This window comes from Ceratotherium simum, chromosome 2 (genome assembly GCF_057802395.1).
Source record: "Ceratotherium simum simum isolate JZ-2026a chromosome 2, ASM5780239v1, whole genome shotgun sequence".
Lineage (NCBI taxonomy): Eukaryota > Metazoa > Chordata > Mammalia > Perissodactyla > Rhinocerotidae > Ceratotherium > Ceratotherium simum.
In genome coordinates, this window is record NC_141901.1 from 7,951,416 (window position 1) to 7,978,268 (window position 26,853).

Below are 26,853 nucleotides of genomic sequence, written 5' to 3' on the forward strand. Positions count from 1 at the left end.
GGTTTAATTGACTGAAATTAACCTCAATTTATTGTCCAAGCCTTCCCCTGGAAGTTACAAGCCTTTCAATAGACTTTAGTTCCAAAATAGTTACATCACACTGATTCTGCCAGTGCAGTTGTTCTCTAGGCTGGGGAGGAGATTACCTGTACTTTGTACTCCACCATCATCCCAGAATCATCTTTGTCTTATATAAAAGTGTTTAAAGATAGCATTTGCAGTATAAAACCTGGGCTAAAGCCATTTTCTTCTTATTTTATATTAACAATAGAAGGTGTTGAAAGAAATAGGTAATTTGGTTTTGGGGAGGATGATGGTAGAATTATTCTTAAATGGAAAAAAAAAAGTAATAAGCCTCCCTGAAGTGTTTCTCAAGGTTATTAGATGAGCTTCATTCTATTTTGTCTGCAAAATGGTATTGGCTTCATAGTGGCATTTGCTAATTCTTTTACTTTTTTTCTGAGTCCAAGACATATAACTAAATAAAATCTCATTTGTTCACATGTATTAATACCTCTAAAACTCAAGTTGAATAGAGCTTGATGGGAATTTTGGCCTGTCATAATTAAGTGACTGCACTCAGTTCATAATTTCAGATTTGTTTTTCTACCAGTTTAAGTATAAAAGCTTCCATAGGGTAGTTGATGTGCTTACCAGACTGTAATTATACTTTTTTAAAAAATCCTTTTCTAGCTCTAATCAACTTTTTGTTCTTCCCCAAGTTGGCGTAAAACTCTTAATTATTGGAATTAAAATATGGTATAAAACCTTGCTTTAAACTTGTAATATAGTTCAGTCTTAATGAACAGCTTGAGTTAAAATAGAAATGACTTAAAATTATTAAAATAGAAATAGTTTTATTTCATTGTTTTTTTCTTAGATTGAAGTATAGTTGACATACAATATTATATTAGTTTCAGGTGTACAGTATATTTTCTGATATAGAAATACTGAAAGTTTTTTGACCTCAAAATCCATGCTCTTTTTGCAAGATCCTGCTGCTTGAAATTATATTATAAAGCTATTTAAACATTTACTTTTTAAAATTTATACTCAGGCTTAGCTTCAAACTTGGCTCTTAATGTAACTGTAAAAAGAGTAAGAGTGTTTTATCTCAACTTTTTTTGTGTGTGTGTGTGAGGAAGATCAGCCCTGAGCTAACATCCGTGCTAATCCTCCTCTTTTTGCTGAGGAAGACTGGCTCTGAGCTAACATCTATTGCCAATCCTCCTCCTCTTTTTCCCCAAAGCCCCAGTAGATAGTTGTATGTCATAGTTGCACATCCTTCTAGTTGCTGTATGTGGGACGCCACCTTAGCATGGCTGGGCAAGCGGTGCGTCGGTGCATGCCCGGGCTCCGAACCCGGGCCGCCAGTAGCGGAGTGTGCACACTTAACTGCCAAGCCACGGGGCTGGCCCCTCAGCTTTTTTTTAATGAGATAAGGCCCATGTGAATCATTTGTTTAGTTATCAGATTTCATAAGTTTTCATATTAATGGTCTAGAGGTAATTTGGTATTGATATTGGGCTTTTCCTATATATCATAAACACTTAAGATTGCTCATAACACTAAAAATAGTAAAGTAAAATTTCTCACCATGGAAATGAAAAACTTTGGCATACTTTAATATTGATGTGTGCTAAAAGAGAACAACCTTAGGGAATCTCATTAACAATTGATGAGAAAGGACTATGGGTTAAAAATAAGGAAATTCATATTTTGGCTCTAGTTCTGTCAATAAATACATGTATTTACCCTGATTAATTTAATGGTCATTGGTGACTAAATCTGTAAGTTATTATTTTCTTTTTAATTATTATTTAGTGGCATCTTTATTTTCATTCACGGTTTATATATTCTCTGATGGCAATTTAATTTTAGCTAGGTTTATCAATGAGATGTACCCATTTGACTTTGTTGTGCCTATTTGGCTCTCTTCACTCCAATATTTTATTTCCCCTTTTACAACATCCTTAATGTTAAATGAAATGCAGACAAGAAACTGTGACTTGTGATTCTTTAGAGCATGATTTTACATTGGCAAAATAAACTTCCTTTTAAAATTCATCCCTGGTTCTCTGAAAAAAGAGTTCATAAGTTCTTGGCTTTGTAATTGTAACAGATGACATGCTGTAGAATGAAATATGGCTCTGGTTTTCTTTGGAATGAAAACTTTTTGGGGGAGGTATGTGTATGGTTCTCATTTTCATGTATCATACTCGACGCCCTTCACATAGAATAACGATTTATTTGTTTGAAGATAGCTGGTGATCACTCCGTTATTGTCAGACTTAGAGTCATTAGTTTTTTTATAGATAATAGTCCCTTGATCAAAAAAGTTTAAGTAAACCAGTGTGTTCTATTTTAAGTATTTATAGAGCATTTGTGTTTTCACATAATTCCTAGTGAACCACAAGTAAATATTGACAGTAGCATTAATATTGAAACAATGGAAAAACATGTAATATTTGAAATGTTTTATTATTACAAAATATCAAGTACAAATTTTCATGTGGTAAAGCATTTGGACCTGTGATCTCTATCATAAGAATCTAGCTTTGAGGAAATCTAAGGTTTTGTTAATCTAATATTATCTCATTGATCGCTACCAGTATTAGAATACAAAACAGTGTTTTCTAGTGTTAAGGATGCTTTCTTCCTTATTACTTCAGTACAAACATCATGTAGTTGATAAGTAACATAGATGAATATCATTATCTTTCACCTTTTTTTTTGGGCAGAGGATGACCCAGGTTTCACTAGACAAGACAGCAATCGCAGTGAAAAAGAGACCACACAAGTGGTACATGAAGCAGAACCAGAATCAGGGTCTCAACCTCGGCCTGCTGTACTGTCTGGCTATTTTAAACAGTTTCAGAAGTCTTTACCACCACGATTCCAGCGGCAGCAGGTACAAATAAAAACATTTTATCGTGTACATGTGATTGAAAATTTTTATTGTTCAATTGTCTGAGAAATAACTTGACATAAAGCCTCAAGTATACAAAGCACACAAATGTTCCCTGAAATTTTTTCCCTTTTTAATAAAAGTTTCTTGATATGGGTTTTACCATGAACTTCTGTCTCATTCCTTTTTTTTCTCTGCCTCATTTATAGACACCATCTTCCTTTCTAGGAAATGGTTTCTGCAGTATAATTAATGAGTGATTAATTGCTTAAGTCAAGTATAAGGCAGAAGTGTCATAACTTACTGGTTGTTCTTTTGTCTTGCCACCTCTCACTGTTAAATGTCTTTTGAATTCTTCTCCCTGAAGGATTCAAAAAATACCTTTTATTTTTTTTTTAATGATTGATTATATTACATGGAACTAAAATCTTAAGCTGTGGGATCCTGCTTTTTCAGGAACAGATGAAACAACAGCAGTGGCAGCAGCAGCAACAGCAAGGTGTACTGCCGCAAACGGTTCCTTCACAGCCATCTAGTGGTGCTGTCCCTCCTCCACCACACAGACCTCTTTACCAGCCCATGCAGCCGCACCCTCAGCATTTGGCTTCTATGGGTTTTGATCCAAGGTGGCTCATGATGCAGTCGTACATGGATCCTCGAATGATATCAGGTAGACCTGCTATGGATATTCCACCCATTCATCCTGGTAAGTTGAAATTGGCATTGTCTCATGGCTCACTTGCAGTTATGCAAGGTCAAAGTTTTTCATTTTTCCCCCATTTTTAGTCTTAATTCCTTTGAGAATTATAAGAACTTATATAGTACTGTAGATTTTTAATCACAAAATTATGTAACTTGCTTTCAGCACAGGGTAGTTAAATGCCAGGCACTGTACCAATAGTGTGGTAAGACCAAAATACTAGTTATTTTCTGTTTTGTAAATATTATTTAAAGTTTTTGAGCTATAAAATTATAGCCTTATTAATATCTATTATTTGCTGCATTGTTTTCATTCTTTTAAGTGTTTCAGTATTTGAATTTTGTCCATATATGTTCCAGCTTTTCAATTTTATCCACCATTTACCAGCCTAATACTTGAATTTCCTGATAGGTTAGCTAAAGACAAATGAATTAGCAGTCTTTTATGAAATCTATCAGAATAAACCCGGATAAGCCATTGCCAAAATGGTGTAGAGGAAAATTTAGGGATGATAAAAAAAAAAATCAAGAATCACATCTTGATACTGAAATTTTAAATTTAAGAGGTATAATTTATTATATCATATTGATCAACTAATTAAACTAGATTAATAGAATTTTCTTTAGAAAATATTTTCTCTGAAAATTTATCACTGTTGATATAATTCTCATTATGTTTGTATTAACATGCATAGAGTCACAATGCTTGTTATCTGGTTTTTATAGACATTTTTGTCTTTTGAAATAAAGTAGGCTGCTATTGTGGGGGTTTTTGCTTTGCTTCCTCAATTTTTAAATCTATTTATTTAACAGCAACAATAAAAATCTCATTCACGGAAAAACTCTTATAATTTTCACTGATCATTTGTTGATAACAATTTTATTTGGCAAGAAGTATTTCCTTAGCTTAAGTATAAAGAATTCCAAATACTAATTGTTAACCTAGATTCTATGTCTATAATGATTTTGTTTCTTCTTTTTTTTTTCTCCCCCTCTTTTTCTGACCTTTTGTACAGGAATGATTCCTCCTAAGCCGTTAATGCGAAGAGACCAGATGGAAGGGTCACCAAACAGTTCTGAATCGTTTGAGCATATAGCTCGATCTGCAAGAGATCACGCAGTTTCCCTCTCTGAGCCTCGTATGATGTGGGGGTCAGATCCGTATCCTCATACTGAGCCTCAGCAGGCCACTGTTCCCAAGGCAACAGAAGAATCTGAGGATGTAAGGTAATTATTAAAATTGTTGATAGACCAAATATAATATTGTGATGAAAACTGTGTAGTGTTCCTGAAGATCATTCTGATCTAGGACTGAGCCACAAATCTGATTTCATCCCATTTAGTGTGCTTCATTTCATTTTTGAACCTGTTTTTTCTGGCATTTCTGTTTTTGTTTGTTTGTTTGTTTGTTTGTTTTTTTACAATTTTTATTTATTTATTTTTTCCCCCAAAGCCCCAGTAGATAGTTGTATGTCATAGCTGCACATCCTTCTAGTTGCTGTATGTGGGACGCGGCCTCAGCATGGCCGGAGAAGTGGCGTGTTGGTGCGCGCCCGGGATCCGAACCCGGGCCACCAGCAGCGGAGCGCGCACACTTAACCACTAAGCCACAGGGCCGGCCCGGCATTTCTGTATTGATTAGGGCATTTTGTAATCTAGTTCTGTACACTGAATTAAATCCTGAAATTCAGTGTTAGATGTTAAAATTGGCAAGTTTCTGCTGTTGATTAGGTACTTAACATGTAGTCTGGCTAAAGTGTTGATGTAATTCTTCCACTAATGAGAGATGGTAGACACTTAATTATCAATATCTTGTGGAAGTATTTTAAGGCCAAGATCAGGACAAATACTAATTTACAAAGATACTTTGAAGTAGCAGACAATTAGTGATCTCTAATAATCTACAACCATAAAGTTAGAACTTCTGCCCTTTTAAGGAGTATATTTTATGATTCTGATTCATTGAGAAAGACCTACTCTAGTATACGCTTTGATTATAAGTGGAAATTATTAGTCTTGCTGGATTAAAAATTCACATCATCATAATCTAAACTTCCTTTTTTCTTAAGGAATGAACTTCATTTTTTTTTAATTGTAGGGGAAAAACAACATAACATGATATCAACTCTCTTAACAAAATTTAAGTGTATAGTACAATATTGTTAACCACAAGCACAATGTTTTACAGCATATCTCTAGAACTTTTTCATCTTACACGACTGAAACTTGATACTCGTTTAGTAGCAACTCCTCATTTCCCCCTTCCTCCCAGTCCCTGGCAGTCACCATTCTACTTTCTGCTTGGATGATTTTGATTATATTATATACCTCCTATAAGTGGAATCATGCAGTATTTATCCTTGTGTTATTTTCACTTCCATGTTGTTGCATATAACAGGATTTCTTTTCTTTTTTTAAATGCCTAATGACATTCCGTTGATGTATATATCACATTTTCTTAACCCATTCGTCCATCAGTGGACATTTAAGTTGTTTCCACCTCTTGGCTGTTATGAATAATGCTGCACTAAACTTTTTATAGAGACATAAAGATGTTCTTTATGATTAGGATGCATTGTTTTATGTTTTAAAATTGGAAGGATTAATTTGCTGTACACTTACATGTAAGAAAGATTTTGCCTTGATGGTTATGCCTTTGAATTCTCATCATCCTAGGCCTGAAGCCCCATTGGATCAGGAACAGATTACTGCTGCTTATCCTGTAGAACATAGTCAATTAGAGGCTCATCCAAAAGCAGATTTGGTCAGAGAATCAAGTGAGACAGAAGTACAAAAGTTTTTAAGCAGATCTGTGGAAGACATTAGACCTCGCCACACTGACACAAATAATCAGTCGTCTTGTTTTGATGTATCTGAGCAAAAGACTGTATCCACTCCTCAAGAAGAACGGATTTCAGCTGGAGAAAGTCAGCCTGCCCGGAAAAGAAGTGTTTCCCATGGATCTAACCATATTCAAAAATCAGAGGAGCAAAGAAATGAGCCATCTGCAAGCATTCCTAAAGTAACCAACAGATGCATTGATTCAAAAGAACCAGCGGAAAGGCCAGAGGAAAAACCAAAAAAGGATAGCTTTATACGACCTTCAGAAGGACCAAAACCTGAAAAGTTGTATAAGTCTAAATCAGAAACTCGTTGGGGCCCAAGGCCAGGCTCCAACAGAAGAGAAGAAGGTAATGATAGGCCTGTGAGAAGATCAGGTCCCATTAAAAAACCTGTACTTAGAGATATGAAAGAGGAACGAGAGCAAAGGAAGGAGAAGGAAGGAGAAAAGATCACTGAAAAAGTTGTAAAACACGAAAAGACAGAAAAGAAAGATCCTCTTCCTCCGCCCCCACCACCTGCAGCACCGATTCAGCCACAGTCAGTTCCACCACCACCTCAACCAGAACTAGAGAAATTTCCTTCAACAGAAACTTCAGCTTTGGTGCAAAAGCCACCTCAAGATACTGAGAAGCCCTCGGAACCTGTAAGTAATGTTGAGGTAGAGCCTGCTGCTAAAACTGTAAACCAACAAACTGTCACAGCACCACCAGTCAAAGAGGAAAAACAACCTGAGAAAGTTATCAGCAAAGACCTTGTTATAGAGAGGCCTCGACCAGATTCAAGACCAGCAGTTAAAAAAGAATCTTTACCCCCTAGGACCTATTGGAAAGAAGCTAGAGACAGAGATTGGTTTCCAGATCAAGGATACAGAGGTCGAGGCCGAGGTGAATATTACTCCAGAGGCAGAAGCTATAGAGGCTCTTATGGAGGGCGTGGCCGGGGTGGTAGAGGGCACACTCGAGATTATCCTCAGTATAGAGACAGTAAGCCACGAACAGAGCATGTGCCCTCAGGACCTCTCAGACAGCGAGAAGAAAGTGAAACACGAAGTGAGAGCTCCGATTTTGAAGTCGTTCCCAAAAGAAGACGACAGCGAGGTTCAGAGACTGACACAGACAGTGAAATTCATGAAAGTGCAAGTGACAAGGATAGTTTAAGCAAAGGTAAACTTCCCAAAAGAGAGGAACGATCTGAAAACAAAAAACCTATAAAGCCTCAATCTTCTTTCAAGCCTGAAAATCATGTCCGAATAGATAATAGACCTCTAGAAAAATCGTATGTAAGGGATGATGATAAATCTAAACCAGGCTTCCTTCCTAAAGGAGAGCCTACAAGGCGAGGCAGAGGGGGAACATTCAGACGTGGTGGAAGGGATCCTGGAGGTCGCCCATCACGCCCTTCCACCTTACGAAGACCTGTTTATCGGGACAATCAGTGGAACCCAAGGCAGACAGAAGCTCCTAAACCAGATGATGGAGAGCCACCAAGAAGACATGAGCAGTTTATTCCTATACCAGCAGATAAACGACCTCCAAAATTTGAGCGAAAATTTGACCCAGGTAGAGAGAGGCCTCGAAGGCAACGTCCTACTCGACCACCACGGCAAGATAAGCCTCCTCGATTTAGACGGCTAAGAGAAAGGGAGGCTGCTTCAAAAACTAATGAGGTAGCTGTGCCAACAAATGGCACAGCTAATAATGTGGTTCAAGAATCAGTTAATACTGCTGGAGATATTTCTGGGAATAAGACACCAGACCTATCTAATCAGAACTCTTCAGATCAGGCAAATGAAGAATGGGAAACAGCTTCTGAAAGCAGTGATTTCAATGAGAGGCGTGAGAGGGATGAAAAAAAAAATGCTGATTTGAGTGCACAAGCAATTTTAAAGGCCGGAGAGAATGTTTTACCTCCAAAAAGGGAAATAGCAAAGAGAAGCTTTTCTAGTCAGAGACCTGGTGTAGATCGTCAGAATCGGCGTGGCAACAGCGGTCCACCTAAATCTGGAAGGAATTTCTCAGGTCCTAGAAATGAAAGGAGAAGTGGCCCACCATCAAAAAGTGGAAAGCGAGGGTGAGTACTTTGTTTTAGATCTAATTACTTTTGCACATTTAAAAAAGCTGAAAGTAGACTTCTTGGTTGAACTGTGCAAAAAGGAGCAAGTCTAGATAGAGGACCAAAACATTGTTCTCCCCAAATTCTTTTCTCTGTTCTCGAAGTGTAATGGTGCTTGAGGAAGAGAGGTTATTGTGTCTCAAGAGTCTTTACCTGCTAAGTTACATTTTCCGAAAGAGTCTTCTTAAGAATTTGTAGCTTTGGGGAAATCTGCACACCTAGGGAGGGACCTGTACAGGTTCTCCATTTGTTAAGTCATCTTATTGATGATGAGTAGACCTCCTTTCTTTCTTGGTTTCTCTTTGCAAAACTCTGGTGCTCACAAGTATCCTCTGGGACCTAAATTAATATGTTGTAACCATATACTTTATCACTCTGTACTGGTTTCTAGAGAGTGAATGTTGAACCTTAAGGATAAATTATATTGCCCTCTCGAGTTGCAAACCAACAATAAATGATCAGTTGGAGAGAAGCCCAGAAAGCAAAGTCCTGCCCAACCACCAAGACCACCAGTAACATAAATACCATGTCACTGGAATTTTTTTTTAATTTTGCCAAATTGTACTAAACTTGATCTGTTCTTTAAAATGTTAAAATGTTGATTATGGTAAATTATTATTGATTTCTTTAGTATTAGGAAAAATTGTAAAGTAACAGTATGCCTAGTTTGAAATCTAGGCTCTGATACTCACCAATTGTATAAACTCTGCTTTCTCACTAGTAAAATGGGGGGGAGGTAATAATACTTAAAAAAAAAGTGTGAAGATTACTGACCTGGTATTTGTGAAGTACTTAACATAATACCTGGTAAATAGTAAGCAACTTATTATGGTGTGCCCTGTTTTTTGACCAGATTCCCAGGTTTGCAGCCTGAGCTGGTAAGAAGTTTATCAGACAATATTATGTTAATCTGCATTGGTTAGTTACATATACTTAGCATTTTAGGTTGCACCCATCTACAAAAATATTTTTCTTTCTCATAATTTAGAAAAAGTTCCAGGGAAATTGTGTGACCAGTTGTGTTTCCTGAGTACCTGCTTAATACAGAATTTGAACCTGCCTTGAATTTAAAAGTCCAAAAGAATAGGATAATATATGTAGTTACAATAACAATGTAGTTATTGACTATAACTGAACTATTGAATTTCAAGTAATAATACCCAAGAGAAATCTTGATCTGATTTTTGTGCAGTGTAGAGCTCAACTACTTAGCAAGACTTTTGTGTCATATATGTGGTAACAACTTTGAACCTGCAGAAATAGGAGTTACTGGTTGTAGTTAAAACGAATGTTTTGCGAGAGTCCCATTTAGAAGAGATGAAATCATTCTTCAAATATTTGAGGTTATGCCTTGTGTCAAGTACTTAGTAAGCTTTTATCTTGAGTAATACAATAGGCTAAGATGAAAAAGAATTAGTAAACCCATTTTCCATGGCCTATTTTCATAAAATTTTTATAAAATGAACCCAAGAATATAATTTGTTAGAAAACAAAAACTGTAAAAATACATTTGGTTTGTGAAATGAATTGTTTCCGTTTAAAAGTGGTTTTTTTGTGTGTTTACGTTAGTGTGTAAAACTGATTGAACTTTTTAAAAAAATCATAGACATAATATAAACATAGAATGCTTTTTAAATTTTTTTTGTATGCTGCCCTCTTGTGGAGAAGATCCAATAGTGAATGCTTGGGACTCACTTGGATCACAGAAATTTTCTGCTATAAACAATGTTTGTTAGTTCATTGATAACTTGATAGGCAAATGGACACAATAAGAACCTTCAGAGGATGATTAGAATTCTAGAATTTAATGGCTGGAAAGAATTCTAGGGAGCTAGTCTGTCTACTTTATCAAGAAGCTCGGTTTTAATGAAGTTATACTCAACAAAAGTCATTAAGGCTTGTTGGTTTTAGAGTTAGGGTCTTCTATCCCACTACTGTTTCTTCTTAGATTGAATTTTAGAAACTACCAGTAAGAGCATTTTTTTTTTTTTTTATAATTTTATTTATTTATTTATTTTTCCCCCAAAGCCCCAGTAGATAGTTGTATGTCATAGTCGCACATCCCTCTAGTTGTTGTATGTGGGACGCAGCCTCAGCATGGCCAGAGAAGCGGTACGTCGGTGCGCACCCGGGATCCGAACCCTGGGCCGCCAGCATCAGAGCGCGCTCACTTAACCGCTAAGCCACCAGGCCGGCCCAAGAGCATTTTTTTTTTTTTGTTCAGGTATGTTGAGCGTATTCCTTTCGTTCAGTTATATGGAGGTAGTAATATCTCAAATTATTATTTTGTAGGCCATTTGATGACCAGTCTACAGGTACACCTGGTGTTGATCCCATCAATGGCAGTTCTACACACCACCAGGAAGGAGCACCTAATGGTACAGGACAAAAGAACTCCAAAGATTCTACTGGGAAAAAAAGAGAAGACCCCAAACCAGGCCCTAAAAAACCCAAAGAGAAAGTAGATGCGCTGTCACAGTTTGATCTCAACAATTATGCAAGTATGTCTTAGGTTCCTTTTGTTTATGTGTTTATCTCCCTATCTTTTTGTTTGTTACATTTAAGTAGATGCTGTAAATAAAGAAGTCATCAAAGAAAGAAAGAGTTGGACTACAAGGTAGAGACAGAGGCTGATTATAAATTACTAACTGATATAACTGGAACTAAAATAATACCAGCTTTTAGCATAGCCTTGAATGCTTGATAAAATTCTTGTTAAAGATAATTCAGGTGTGGGAAAGTGCATAAAATCAAATGAAGATGCTTAATTATATCTGTATGTATGCTGTGTCTTAAAGAAATGTTAACCCCCATGAGTTCTAACCGTGATAAAAATGGTATCTAAGATATGGTCAATAGAGAATAAATAATAGCGTGGGAGACACGGTTGCTATGGATAAATCCTTTCAGAAAGCCATGAAGTGATAGGATATCAAATGCAAAGGATAACACAAGCAAGAAGAAAATACTTGATGAGGAATTTAACAAGGAATATTTATGAGTAGACTCTTGTACATATAAAAACGTGCTATTTGACATCCATTTAGATGAGACTTAAGCTGGAAATACTGAATAAAATTGAGAGCTTTACTTAGTTAAGACCAGACGGTTGTAATGGAAAACTTAGGTTAGGTACGTTATTTCAGTAATAGAGATGTAGATGGGCGTTTTCTTCCGTCTAGTATAGTCATGCCTCGCTTAACGATGGGGATACATTCTGAGAAATGTACTGTTAGGTGATTTTGTCATTGTGTGAACATCGCAGAGTGTATTTACACAAACCTAGACAATATAGCCTACTACCAACCTAGGCTATATGGTACTAATCTTACGGGACCACGGTTGTTGACCAAAGCGTTGTTAGGCGGCGCGTGACTGTAAATGGTTATTTATCCATGTTAAACTTCATTTGAGCCCAGGACCTTGGCATTATTATTTCTAGACCAGTGGTTCCCAAAGTATGGTCCGCAGACCATCAACATCATCTGGACATTTGTTGAGAAATACAAAATCTTGGGTCCTACCTTAGACCTACTGAATCAGAAGCTCTTGGAATGTGTAGCAATCTGGTTTAACTAATTCTCCAGGTGATTCCAATGCATGCAAACATTGGAGAACTACTGTTCAGGACTACCATTCTAAGATTCACATGAGAAAGAAATAAACTTACCTTTATTGCATATTTAAGAATTTTTAGATTATTTAGAGCAGTGGTTCTTAACAGGGGTGATTTTGTGCTCCAGGGGACAGTTGGCAATCTCTGGAGACATTTTTGGTTGTCACAACTCGGGGCTGGATACTACTGACATGTTAGTGTGGGTATAGGCCAGGGATGCTGCTAAACATCCTACGATGCACAGGACAGCCAGCTCAAAATGTTAGTAGTGCTGAAGTTGGAAAGCCCTGATTTAGAGAGAACAGTTAAACCCGTAGGAAGCTTGATGCTAACCATATAGTGGTCCACAAAAGAGAGAGGAGACTAGCATCCCTCTAAACACCACATTTGCAAAATGACTAGTGAAGATTACAAAATGTCCACAAGATGTGGCAGATTTGTCTTCCCAAATATCTGTTAACCAGTTTTCCTTCTAAACAACTTCTGGAGTAGAAATTTCCCAAAGTATTGTATTATTGGATTTAGACATAATGTAAACAGGTAAGAACTCTATTGTATTTCTGAATTAATGATGGAAATTGAGCTATTTGTTTTAACTCATTAAAGTTAAATTTAAGAGTTAGTCATCTTTAGATTGTTTTCCTGATAACATTTGTTAAGGAATACCTCTTCAGCCCAAAATGTTACAAAGCACCAGGCAAGAATAGGGTGCTGAAAACAAACAAAGTATTGTTCAAATTTCCATAAATGCGGCATGTAGTTGGGTGAACTAACTCTTTGAAAGGTTCTAAAGAAGTTCTTTGGCAAGAAAATTAAAATAATGAGTGGTGGCATGGCTATGAAGATACAGTTCACACACACACTTTTTAGTCTAAGTAAAAAACTGAGGTGAATATAGAATTATGAAGACGTCTCTTCACCTGTCTGAAATAATGAAGTACATGGCATCCTTTGAAATGTTTAAGACCTTTCACTGAAATGATCATATACTCCATTTTACAGAGTTAATTTCTTAAAGGATTTAAAGCACAAGTAGAAGAAAATCAGAATCAATCAGGTTTTTATTAGAAAAACACAATAATAGGTTTTTAAAGAGTGAATGCCAGTCTTAGTATTTATTTTTTCTTTCCCTGTCAGTATTTACATAAATGCAAATTTTTTTCCTATTTAAAAAGAATTGTTTGCAGATAGATTCCCTATGAAGCACTCCCTGATCATATCCTCTTGCTATCCTTCACAAGTTATCACCATCCTGAATTGTATGCATATATTCCCAAGCAGATATCCATTTTTATTATATGTGTTCCCCAATTAAAACATATATTGTTTAGCCAGCCCTTGTGGTCTAGTGGTTAAGATTCAGCACTCTCACTAACCGTAGCTCAGGTTCATTTCCTGGTCCGGGAACCACACCACCCATCTGTCAGTTGTCATACTATGGTGGCTGCGTGTTGCTGTGATGCCAAAAGCCATGCCACCAGTATTTCACATACCAGCAGGGTCACTCATGGTAGACAGGTTTCAGTGGAGCTTGCAGACTAAAACAGACTAGGAAGAAGGACCTGGCCACCCACTTCTGAAAAATTTGGCCATGAAAACCCTGTGAGTAGCAGTGGAGTATTGTCTGATATAGTGCTGAAAGGTGAGAGGATGGTGCAAAAAGACTGGGCAGGGTTCCTCTGCTGTACGCAGGGTCTCTAGGAGTCAGAATCAACTCGACGGCACTGACAACAAATATATTGTTTGCAAAATTAAAATAATTTATTTGAATTGCTTCACCCTTTTCTTATATTTATTATACAAACATTATACCTACAACCCCAAATCACACTGCCTGAACTAGTCTAAATTTTTTTTAAATATTATTTAATAGATCTAGACTTCTTATATTCACTAGGATATATAATTTTAACAAGATTGCCAAAATAATTGTTAGTTGAACAATCAATTGAAAATATGTCTTGAGTTACTCATCTGCTAAGTTATCATGACGTATTTATATCTGTGCCATTTTATGTTCACATTGAACTTTCACGTATGTTTGATTTGTTTTTAACAACTACACATTGTAGACAGTGGTCTACATAAAACAGAGGCTTTAAGAGTCCTAAGACCAGCTTCTCTTGGAACCACCTCACCTCTAGCAGATCAGCCTCTGAGAACTCATTTCATCCTTTGCAAAAGGGAAACAATCAATGCAAATGAAGTAAAAGACTATGTAGATCTTTATAGCACAGTGCAGATCTCAGGCTGGGAGAGGTAGAGGTTACATGATTTGGCTAAGATAATAGGATAATTTTGATTTTTTTTTAAAAAAAAGACATTACCACTATATTAAGAAAAAAAGACATATATCATTTAAAGCAGGTAGTTTTAGGACTTTTATTTTTTAACCTTGTTTATGAAATCTTTTCAAATCTTACTAATAAATGGTCATCTTATGGTGTGGGAAATGGGTTATACTGTGAATTATAAGAACTAAATTTTTGGCTTGTCTTTTTTTATCACTACTGGACTAAACATTTCTATTTATCTTTTCAATTGAAAAAATATATTTATCATTTTAAATCTTTTTCCATACCCACAGGTGTTGTTATAATTGATGACCACCCTGAAGTAACAGTAGTTGAAGACCCCCAGTCAAATTTGAATGATGATGGTTTTACTGAAGTGGTATCCAAAAAACAACAAAAACGTTTACAGGATGAGGAACGCCGAAAGAAGGAAGAACAAATCATACAGGTTTAGTGTTTCAGTTTGTTGCTAGTTATTCAGATTGTTTGCCCAAAATACATTAGCAAATGGTCAAGATCTCTATATACCGTAAAGTCAAGTCTGTATTTGTTATTCAAGTGTTAAGAATGACTTTATTTTCACAACTTTAAACTGTTTTTAACCAGAATTGGGATATATTTTAAATAGAGTACAATCACTGTAGCTCACTGTTTTCCTTGGAGTAGACCATCTTTACTTTAATTCAACAACGTATTTTATGTTTTATTACTAGTTATCTTATTTGCCCCATCTTCATGTCAGAGTTAATTTTAAATTGTCTTGGAAATCGGATAAACACAACTACCATGATCTAATAAATTGCAGATTCTTGACCTATCAGGTTTCTACTATAATCTAAATTAGTTCACTTAAATACGCAGTATGAATCAAGATAAGTTATTCCATTTTAATCAACCCAAACACCCATTTTGCTCAATGCTGACACAGGATAAAAATAAATAGAACACATGGATCATAGTGACAAAGAGCTCTAAGAGACAAAAAGGCTTAAAAACAGGAAACACTAAAAATCCTATGTGGATGGTAGTGTTGAGTTCAATTGACTATAACCCTTGGGACTAGATCTTTTCAGAAGTCATTTATTTATTTATTTTTAGGAAGGTAAAAATAGTAGTGCATTTATCCTATATAGCATAACACCCCAGCAACACTCCCAGAATTAATGTTTCTGTGGCAAACATGAGTTGAGTGAAGTCAGTAAGTAGCTTTTTGTCAGATTAGGTCAGATTTTGCTGCCAAATGAATTTACTGCAGACGTGCTTAAATTTTTGAATTTCAGAATTGTGGAAAAGAGGTTGTGTTGTTGTATATCAGGATGTATAATGCATATTTGTCATTTTTCCCTTATTGCATCTTGGTTTCTCCTAATTTAAAATCTCGTTAGCAGCCTTGACATTTTTGCCCTATCAAATATTATTTTGAAAAGTAAAGGTGCTAAATTAGCAGTAGGTAGCTTTATGAGCAATTGTATTCATGAACTGTTGCTTTCAGCTGTATTATTGGCAAAAATTATTCCTACCAATTTTTTAAGGTCTGGAACAAAAAGAATGCAAATGAAAAAGGAAGAAGTCAGAGTTCTAAGCTTCCTCCAAGATTTGCCAAAAAACAGGCTACAGGGACCCAGCAAGCACAGTCTCCAGCTCCAGCTTCAGGTCCAGCTCTAGCCTCAGCTCCAGGTCCAGCTTCAACCTCAGCTCCAGTGCCAGCCTCCACCTCAGCTCCAGTTCCAGCCTCAACCCCAGCTCCAATTCTAGCATCACCTTCAGCTCCAGCTCCAGCCTCAGCTGCAGCTCCAGTCCTAACCTCAACCTCAGCTCCACTCCCAACCTCAGCCTCAGCTCCAGTCGCCGTCTCCACCTCAGCTACAGCTACAGCCTCTTGCTCTTCAGCTCCAACGCCCATCCTTGCCTCAGCTTCAACCCCAGCCTCTGTCCCCATCCTTGCCTCAGCCTCAATTCCCATTCTTGCTTCAGCCCTTGTACCAACTTCAGCTCCAGCTCCAACCATCTCAGCCCCAGCTGCCCCAGCCATCTCGGTCCCAGCTGCCCCCACCTCAGCCCCAAATGCCCCAGCCTCACTCCCAGCTTCAGCCCCAGCCTCAGCCCTAGTCCCAGTCCCAGTTTCAGTCCCAGCCCAAGTCCCTGCTGCCCCAGTCCAGACTCAGGGACAGACTCACAAACCAGTCCAGAGTCCACTACAGGCTACAACACAGTCTTCAAAACAGCCACCACCTTCAATTAGACTACCTTCAGTTCAAACACCTAATGGCACAGATTATGTAGTCACAGGAAAATCCATCCAGACCTCACAGTCACATGGCACTCTTACAACTGAATTATGGGATAACAAGGTGGCCCCAACAGCTGTGCTGAATGACATCTCTAAGAAATGTAAGTGTGCAACGGAGAAGTGAGGGATGGGGAATGGCGTGGGAATATTGGGGTTTGTTTTTAATTTTATTTACACATTGAGTATGTTTTTTCCTAGTCATCTCTTTTTTCTTAGTAGGAAACATTAATAGTAATCTTTTCTTAGATTCCTTTCTTAAAACCTTTGTTTCTAAAACAAGTGTTTTATACTTTTAACAGACATTTTATGGACACAATTTTATGTTGATAGAAAAACAATATACAGTGTTTGGGGGGTCTTATATCTATTTGGGTATGCAAGAGTCTCTAACTGTGATGTGAAAAGTCATTGTTTTATTGTCTAGCTACCATTAAAAGAAAGGATTAAATAGAAATTATTAGCCCCTACATTTTAATGGTCACATTTCCTATGGCTTCTTCTTTTCAGTAGGTCCCATTAGTCCACCACAGCCACCTTCAGTCAGTGCGTGGAATAAACCCCTAACATCGTTTGGATCAGCTACTTCATCAGAGGTAGGAATAGACTTAATAATGGCCTTGATGGGGTTAGTGTGGCAGAGTTTCCTTAAAACAGTTTCTGAGCATGCATCAGAATCATCAAGAGAGCTTATTAAAATAGATTGCTGGGACCCATGCCCAGAGTTTCTGATTCATTAGGTCTGGGTTGAGGCCTGAATACATTTCTGAGAAGTTCCCAAGAGATGCTAATGCTGTTGGATCTCTACATTTATTAGCTGCTTCTTACCTTTAGACTTATTAAGGTTAACATTTTTTTAATTCTAGTCTCAAGAAAACTCCTTGTGATGCAGAGAATATAAGTGCAGTTACTATTTTCTGGATTTTTCTACCATGTTTTTAGCTTGTATAATTACTTGGAAGCAGAGTTCACAGGAGATTGTTCTAATGTAATTTCTCAAATGTGCAGTGTTGCTAAATGACTGTTTAGGTCAGCACTTCTTCATTCATTCATTGAACAAACATTTATTGAGCACTTGTTATGTCCCAGGCACTGTTCAAACCTGTGGGCTTACAAAACGTGGCAGGTGGCCGGGGTGCGGCAAAAACGTACAAAAAGCCCTGTGCTCATGGGGCCTCCATTTGGGTTGGGGGGACCAACAGTAAATAAATTACAGTGTGTTGTCAGTACTGAGAAGAAAAGCAAAGCAAGGAGGGTACACAAGGAATTTCCCAAGAGGTGTGGAGACAACTTAAAATAAGGTGGGCAGGAAAGGCTACGTAGGTGACATTTGAGTTAAAAACTTGAAGGAGGTAAGAGAGCGTGCTATTCAAATGTCTGAGGAAAAGTGAACTCCTAGTTCAAAGAATAACAAGTACAAAAGCCTTGAGACAGGAGCATGTGTTTGAGGAAGATCAAGGAGGACTGTGTGGCTGGAGTGAAGTAAGGCATGGAGAGAGAAGAGATGAAGTTGGGAAGATAATAGGGGGAGGATCCTATGGGGCCTTTGCTAGAGGTAGGAAAACAATAGATAGGTTTGGTTTTTTGATTTTTTTTTGGTGAGGAAGATCAGCCCTGAGCTAACATTGTTGCCAATCCTCCTCTTTTTTGCTGAGAAAGATTTGCCCTGAGCTAACATCTATGCCCATCTTCATCTATTTTATATGTGGGACGCCTGCCCCAGCGTGGGTTGATAATTGGTGTGTAGGTCTGCGCCCGGGATCCGAACCTGTGAACCCCGGGCCAGCCCCAACAATAGATAGTTTTGAGCAAAAGAATGACAGAATCTGACTTTTAAAAGATTATTCTGGGTGGTCTGTTAAGAATAGTCAGTGGGGGGCAAAGAGTAGAAGTTAAGATGCTATTGCAATAATCAAAAGATGATAAACCGGGGAAGTGGCATTAAAAGGGATGAGAAATGGTTGGTTTCTGGGTGTTCAAAGATAGAGCTGACAAATTTATTGATAGATTAAATGTGGTATGTGAGAAAAATGAGTCAGTTATCTCCAAAGTTTTTGGATTGAGCAACAAGAGGGATGGAGTTCCCATCAGTTGAGATTGGGAAGCAATAAAATGAATCAGCACTGGGGGAAAAGATAAGGAAGTTCAGTTTTGGACAGGTTAGATTTAAGATGTACATATCTAAGTGGAAATGTCAAGTAAGTAGTTGGATATAAGAGTCTGTAGTTCAGAGGAGATAATCTAGTTTGGAGACATAAATTTGAACATCATTAGGTGGTGCTTAAAGTGATGAGCTTGGATGAGATCACTAAGGGAGAATGAGTTATGAGATTAGTTAGAAAAGAGAAGAGATTCAAAAATTAAGTCCTAGAGCTTTCCAACTTAGAGATGTGGGAGAAGGAGAAGGTAAGTGATTGGAAAAGTGTCCTGGAATCCAAGTGAAAGATGAGTTTAAAGAGGGATAAATCAAGTGTGTCAGATGCTGCTGGGCGGTCAAGTAAGAGAGGCCCTGAGAATTGACAGCTGGAGTTAACAACGTGAGGTCACTGGTTACTTTGACAAGAACAATGTTGGTGGAGCGGTAGGCATGAAAACCTGGTTAGAGTGAATTTAAGAGAAAGTGGGAGTGAAGATGAGTGTAGAGAAGCTTAGAGTAGTTTTGCTGCAGAGGGAGCAGATAAATGAATAGTTGAGAGTTTTTTTGTTTTTTTTTTCCTAGTGAGAAAGATTTGCTCTGAGCTAACATCTGTTGCCCATCTTCCTCTTTATTTTATTATTATTATTATTTTTTTGCTTGAGGAAGACTAGCCCTGAGCTAACATCTGTGCCAGTCTTCCTCTTTTATCTATGTAGGTCTCTGCCACAGTGTGGCTTGGCAAGTGGTGTAGGTCTGCGCCCGGGATCCGAACCCAGGCCACTGAAGCGGAGCACACCAGACTTAACCACTATGCTACCGGGCCACCCACCCACCCCACCCCCCCTTTTTTTTTTTTTAAAAGAAATCTTCCTGCTGCCCCTACCTCCACTCTAGCTTTCTGACTTAGGTCTGGAGTAGGCCTCATGGTTCTTGTTAACAGTTCTACGGAGAACTCTTTGTACAAGTAGAATTAAGAGTCACTGGATTCAATATTTAAGATCCTTAGCTTAAGTGTTTTTCTTCTGCCTGTTGGTATTGATATTATTAGTTATAGAGAGCATTTCTTATACAGAAAGTTCAAGATTTTTCATGCTGTTATGAAGGGTGGAGTGGAAAGTTTCTTTTCTTTGTTTTGGATAGGTGTACTAGAGTTAATAATTTTTTTTAAATGTTTGGTCCAGGTTTTCAAATTGATGTTAAAGTACAGGAATAATAATTTCTTAGCACTCTCAGCTGCAAGATTTTTCTTGCAGACATTCTACTATCAGTTTGCAATAATAAAAGGATGCTTACATTCGCCTTCAGCCAGTTGGAGGAGCAAGATATTTTGGTATTTCATCTTTCTTGCACACATTTTTCTTCATCCTTTTTATGTTCTTTGTGTTTTCTGGATAGAATGTGATTTGTGTGTATGTATGTGTGTGTGGATGTTCATTGTACAAGATTTTGGAGTATTCCCTTATGGTGAAATTTTGAATTAGGAAAGTTGAAATTTTACTTTTAATTCATTTCACAGGATGGAAAGAATTTCTTAATGGGACTTTTTCCTGAATGATTCTAGTGAAATAGAGTTCTTATTATTTTGTTTAATGCTATGAGTGTTAGTTACACAATAGACTCACAAAGATTGATATTATAATCTAAGCTTTATTATCCTTCCCTGTATTATGCATATTTTATAAACTTTTTTTTCCAAAGATATAATATTTTTCCCAAAACGGTCTTAACGTTTTCTAACAGTCCTATTAACTGTCAATCTCTTTGCCATTTTATTTAACTATTTTCAAGTTCTTAATCGTTTTTGTACATAAAATCAATAGCTTTCAGTCGTTAATTACTGCACCATTTTGCTCTTCTAATACTAACTGTACATTTATACTGAACTGACTGTAGAATTTCAACATTGATTAAAAAGCAAATAGAGGTTTTTATTCCAAGTTACATCAATAATGTATGTCTGTATTTGAAAGTATTTTGATATTAAAAATAAATATGAATGACATGCCTTATTCATACTGTTGACATTGTTACACTGATAAACATAACAATAACCTCACACAGTAATTGATTGACACACTAAGTTCAGGGATGCCAAAAATGATACAAAGTAGTGATTGGATTATAAGACCAAGGCCTGAATGAACTTTGTTCCTAGTTTTGTTTTTTTTGTTTGTTTGTTCTTCCATGAAAAGATTAAGTAATTGTTATAAACATCCTCTGGCTTACAAAGCCCCATGTCGTCTAGGCTTCTGCTTGTTCATCTTCTACCACTGTTTCTAATACCTGCTGTGTTCCAGCCTCACTAGCCTTTTTCATTCTTGACCTTTACGCTAGGTGTTTGCTCTGCTAGACACTTTCCATTGATTTTTAGATTCAGTTTCAGTGTGACCCCCTCAGGGCATTTCTCTGTCTACCAGTCCAAAGTGGCTTAACCATATCTTAATTTTTGCATGTCCTATATCTGACTTTTTAGTTGTTTATTTTCTCCACCCACTATAATGCAAGTTCTGCAGGTTAGATTGTAAGTGTCTGTCTGGATCAGTGCCTAGCACAAAGAAGGTGCTACATAAATTAGCTGTTTAACTGGTGAATGGATTCTTAAGGTGTGTGCACCCCGTTACCAATCACAAAGTACTTTAATGTATATTACTTCATTTTATTTTTAAAGCAAGCTTCTTAGAAGTAGGTGACACTGGTCTTGCTATCTTTGTACTCTCCCCCATTCATTCATTCATTTAGCTGTTTATTTGTTGCTGCTGGTATCTTTGTGTGTTTGTTGCTTTTACATTTGTTTTAAATGATGAAATAACTTGAGGCTGTCATTTGCCCATGATCACAATCATGATACGTTAAAGGGGACTTGAAAACCTTAAGTCTTGTCCTAGTTTTCATTTCATCAGTTACTTTCTACTACACATCAATAATATTAAGGGAAAGTTCTCTGAAAATATAATCCATGTCAGTTAATTTCAGTTAATATGTAGATTGCTTCAAAGTTCTTCTATTGTACTTGTAAAATATGTGCTTCTACATAAATCATTCAGTGAAATTTGAGCTCATTTTGCTTTGATAGCAAGTTTTTAAGTATTCTTTTGCTAGGGAACAAAGAATGGTCAAGAAAGTGGAGTTGAAATTGGAATTGACACAATTCAGTTTGGTGCTCCAGCTTCAAACGGGAATGAAAATGAAATTGTTCCTGTGCTTTCGGAGAAAACTACTGACAAAATACCTGAACCTAAAGAACAGCGGCAGAAGCAGCCACGGGCAGGCCCTATCAAAGCCCAGAAGGTAAATATAATTCGTATTCCAGATACAATTGTATGAAAGTCACTAATACTTATGGAGAACAAATAACAGTTTTAAAATTGAATTTAGTTTTCAGTGAATGTCTTGGATCATGAGGCCTTTTTGTCATAAACAATAAATTTAGCTTCCAGATTTGAGTCCAGTAGAAAACAAGGAACATAAGCCTGGTCCTATTGGAAAAGAACGTTCATTAAAAAATAGAAAAGTAAAAGATGCCCAACAGGTGGAGCCAGAAGGACAGGAGAAACCAAGTCCTGCTACAGTCAGAAGCACAGATCCTGTGACAACAAAGGAAACTAAAGCAGTTTCAGAAATGTCTAGTGAAATAGGAACAATGATCTCAGTCTCATCCGCAGAATATGGCACGAATGTGAAGGTAAGCAGCACGCAGTGACTACCAGTTCCTTTGGGCAAACCACGTCTAAAATGAGTGGGGAAAACAGCAATGATATGCTTTTTTTTTTTTATTTGAGGCACATAATTCTACAGACTATATGGGTTATTATTTCTACAGAGAAGATTTTATTTCATGGTGTGCATATGTAATGTAAAAAATTTCTTAGAGTAAATTATTTCTGTGGAAATTTACTCTTAATTCTGAACTACTGAGTAGTTAAAGTGAAAAATGTCTACACAGGTTTAGAATTCCTTTCGTTGGGTTTGTGGGCTTTGAAAAAATTGTTCTATATTACTTTTTATTTTGTTAATGGCATTACAGTGGAGCCTTATCTTGCCTTCTGGTGAGATTTTAAAGTCAGGAAATAAGACAAACTTCTAGTAACTCCAGTATAGGCAGTTTTCTTGCAGGGTTGGAACAGATCACTGGTTCCTTGGTTGAGCATCAGAGGAAGTAGTTGACTTGCGTTTAGGAACCACACTGAATGAAAGATGCATATGTTTAAAAGTACTCCTTAAAGCAAAATACACTGAGTGACTTATAGGAACTAACACTTGTGGGAAAGCAAATATTTATCTGCCATTTCATGTTCACTCTGGGACATGTACTCATTTAGAAGAAAGGTAGATGGAATTTTTCATGTTATTTGAATATTTTTCTCTTTAATTGCCAAACAACTCAATACATGTAAGTAAAAAGCTCATGTGGTCCAAATATACCATATTTAAAGAGATTGATGATAAACAAGTTTATTGTAAATCCCTAATTAATTGTGACAACCAAGATCCTGACATTCATTTTCCATGTTGTTTTATTTTAAAGAGAAAAATTCAATGGTTGAAAGTAAGGTATAGGTTGAGTATGAGAACCACACAAAGAGTTCTTTTAGTAATCCACAGAAATAAATATTTGGTACTGTTGACAACCTCCTAGTACTATGCAATGCATTCTTAAAAATGTACAGGATCCTAGCAATAGTTGAAATGTTATCACTTCAGTGATGGGTCCGTGTTTGTTTTATCCCACTGTTAGTCTTTAAGTTAAGATTTGAGTGAGTTGAGTCTTAAGGTCTGTTCTCTCCTGCTTTCTTCCAAAACAACTTTATAACTGTTAGGCTGTCATTAGAAGGTGACTCCTTAATAATTCAGTTTAAAACATATTTTTTTCTATTACTTCTCCACAGGAGTCTGTAACAGACTATACTACACCTTCTTCTTCTCTGCCTAACACTGTGGCTACTAATAATGCAAAGATGGAGGATACTTTAGTTAATAATGTAAGTAACCAACCTGAGATGTGGCAAGTTTGTATAGGAACCTGGCTACTGTTATCTAATACATACTGTATGACCAGTATTTAACTCTTCTCGGGGAAAGAGTTGATAATAAATTTGTATTTAGGAGCACTGTAATATGATTAAAATTAGCAAAAATAGTCAAAGTTGTTTTTATTTTTCCCCCAAAGTCATCAGCTTTCTATTTAAGATCCAGGCTTGTGGTGCTTAGGCTTGGTTTCATAAGTACTAATCCTATTAACCTAGTTTCAATAAGAATTTTTGTTCTTAGCTTTCACATTCTACAGATTCAACATTCTATTTGGTTGATAACTTTGTTCTTAAACGCAGTGAAAGCTCACTCAATTAAAACAAAAAGACAATTACAGTGTTACCAAAGATTCAGGTATTTCTTTTCGAATGCTAAACCTTAACAACATTCATGTTTTGAAGATTGAGCTATAATGTATATGTAAGTACTTCAGAAACTCTTAAGTGCTCTATTAAAGGTGATAGTAAGTCATGTAAATTTGGTGCTAGTTTCCCAGAGCAACCGTACTATAATTCAAGATTGTGTTAAAAGTCAGTACAGTCCGTAATTTTGCCTAGTTCACTGACTGACAAGTGAAAAATTATAAGCCAAAAAAAGATAGGTAACCTGCCATGGTGGTAGAGCATTTTAGAATATACATGTATGGCCCTTGTTTTGGAGGACAGGTGTGGTGGAAATTTGGTCAGCTGCTCTCATTTTTAAATATAGCCCTCTGTAATAAGCAAAGGCTTATTCTTTTCAAAAATATCCTTTACAGATACGTTTAAAGGTCTCTTACACAGGGCTTTTCATTTGGAGAATAAAAATCTCAATTATGTCTTCTTACAATGTTTCTTTTATGTTGTCTGTTCTTCCTTCTAGCATCAAATATATAAAATTTTAGAGAGATGAGATGCTTTAGGGATCATTTAATCAGGCTTTTGTGATCCAGGTGAAGGAGTCTTAATATGTAGCTGAGGAAAAGGGAAAAAGGAGTGAGTCACAAATTTTCTCTTTGTGATGGGAAATCAGCTCTTTAGGAGCTGATTAATGTAATTCATCCAGCTTTCAGATATTATAAAACTTCACTTCATGTGCCAAATCCTTTTCCTCTGACCTTTTGGAGAAAAGTTATTTATTTATTTTTTTTCCCCCAAAGCCCCAGTAGATAGTTGTATGTCATAGCTGCACAGCCTTCTAGTTGCTGTATGTGGGACGTGGCCCCAGCATGGCTGGAGAAGCGGCGCATCGATGCGCGCCCGGGATCCGAACCCGGGCCGCCAGCAGCACAGCACACTCTTAGCCACTAAGCCACGGGGCCGGCCCCTAGACTATTTCTTAGATGTTACTTTTTCAAGAAAAAGTATATGGTGCTTTCTGCCAAACTATCCTCTAAAAATATAACTTGTGAAATATGAATAAGGAAGCAAAGCTCATTATTCTCAGAACCCTTACAAGTCATTAGGAGTATCCATATGGGGGCCAGCCCCGTGGCTTAGCGGTTAAGGGCGCGCGCTCTGCTGCTGGCGGCCCAGGTTCGGATCCCGGGTGCGCACCGACGCACCGCTTCTCCGGCCATGCTGAGGCCGCGTCCCGCATACAGCAACTAGATGGATGTGCAGCTATGACATACACTATCTACTGGGGCTTTGGGGGAAAAAATAAATGAATAAATAAAATTTAAAAAAAAAAGAAGTATTCAGATGAGCATTTTAATGATTTCTTTGTGTGATCTGAGAGACTAATTACCATAGTGACTTGTGCACAGACGACTGCTGAAGGGAAGAGACCTTGTCTGGTGTATAAGTGAATAGTCTACATTTGATTTTTAGCAGTCTGTCCAACGTATGTTTGAAAACAGGAAGATCAGTTTGGGTCAGGGAGCGTTATAAATGGTCATCAATTTGGAATGATTTCACAATGTTGCTTATTTGTGCCGAGTGTGGTGTGAATCTGAACTTAGTATAGTGTTAAAAACAAATATCCTACATGGGAAAAATTGGGAGTCCTTTTGAAATGTTATTTTTTCATTCATAGTCTTTTTGGGGGTCCCATTTCTTACGTAGAACTTTTGTCTTTTAAAAAAATTATGCTTAGGGGCCGGCCCCGTGGTGTAGCTGTTAAGTGCACGTGCTCCACTGCTGGCGGCCCAGGTTCGGATCCCAGGCGCGCACCGATGCACAGCTTGTCAGGCCATGCTGTGGCAGCGTCTGGCGGCGTCCCATATAAAGTGGAGGAAGATAGGCACAGGTGTTAGCCTAGGGCTGATCTTCCTCACCAAAAAAAAAATTATACTTGAAAAAGGCTTATTCCCCTAATTGAGGCTTAATACACTTTTTTAGGATCTTAGCCGATATTTATTGGTTAGTGTTACCTAATAGTACAATCGTTTTGAATTTTGGATGTCTTAAAGATTTAAATGCAGGTGGTGTTTTTGATTATTATACCACAGCTGTTTTAAAGATTTATAAAATAATCTCCATTAAGTAGTCCATGGTATTATAAATCTCTCTTAAATAGCCTGTAGTATCACAAAATGATTATCTTAAAACCCCCAAGCATCCCAGTCATTTTACCTGAACAACTGAGTGAACCATCAATATCAATCATATAGTAATACATAATAAAATCTCAAGATCCAGAGACTTAGAGGAAAGAAAGAGATATGAGTAGTGAGTTTCTAATATCTTCAAGTTTCTAACAATATTTGCCATGATCATGTTATTACTATAGCAAAGCAGTTTGTTTAGTGTTACGAGGTGGGGGTGATATTCCATGCTTCCATTTGGATCTCATAAATGGTGGAAATTATATTCCTTAGAGTTTTGCTGCACAATATATGGTCCAGGGACTAGCAACATCAGCATCACCTGGGAGCTTGTTTGAAATGCAGAATTTTAGGCCTTACCCCAGACCAACTGAATCATAATCTGCATTTTAGCAATATCC

General features: G+C 37.1%; 1 protein-coding gene across 11 annotated transcripts in view; it reads left to right on the top strand.

Annotated features, from left to right (window-relative positions):
* Window positions 1-26,853, top strand: part of PRRC2C (proline rich coiled-coil 2C) — a 93,749-nt gene that overhangs the window by 47,717 nt on the left and 19,179 nt on the right. For 10 of the 11 annotated variants that reach the window (XM_014783421.2, XM_014783419.2, XM_014783417.2 and 7 more), the window contains exons 13-23: window positions 2,742-2,911; window positions 3,365-3,614; window positions 4,624-4,834; window positions 6,284-8,521; window positions 10,856-11,064; window positions 14,767-14,921; window positions 16,006-16,864; window positions 17,271-17,356; window positions 21,997-22,185; window positions 22,328-22,579; window positions 23,784-23,876. In XM_014783421.2, the coding sequence (XP_014638907.1) occupies window positions 2,742-2,911; window positions 3,365-3,614; window positions 4,624-4,834; window positions 6,284-8,521; window positions 10,856-11,064; window positions 14,767-14,921; window positions 16,006-16,864; window positions 17,271-17,356; window positions 21,997-22,185; window positions 22,328-22,579; window positions 23,784-23,876 (4,712 nt within the window). The remainder of the gene's footprint in view (window positions 1-2,741; window positions 2,912-3,364; window positions 3,615-4,623; window positions 4,835-6,283; window positions 8,522-10,855; window positions 11,065-14,766; window positions 14,922-16,005; window positions 16,865-17,270; window positions 17,357-21,996; window positions 22,186-22,327; window positions 22,580-23,783; window positions 23,877-26,853) is intronic. The other variant, XM_087437891.1, reaches the window with a different exon arrangement.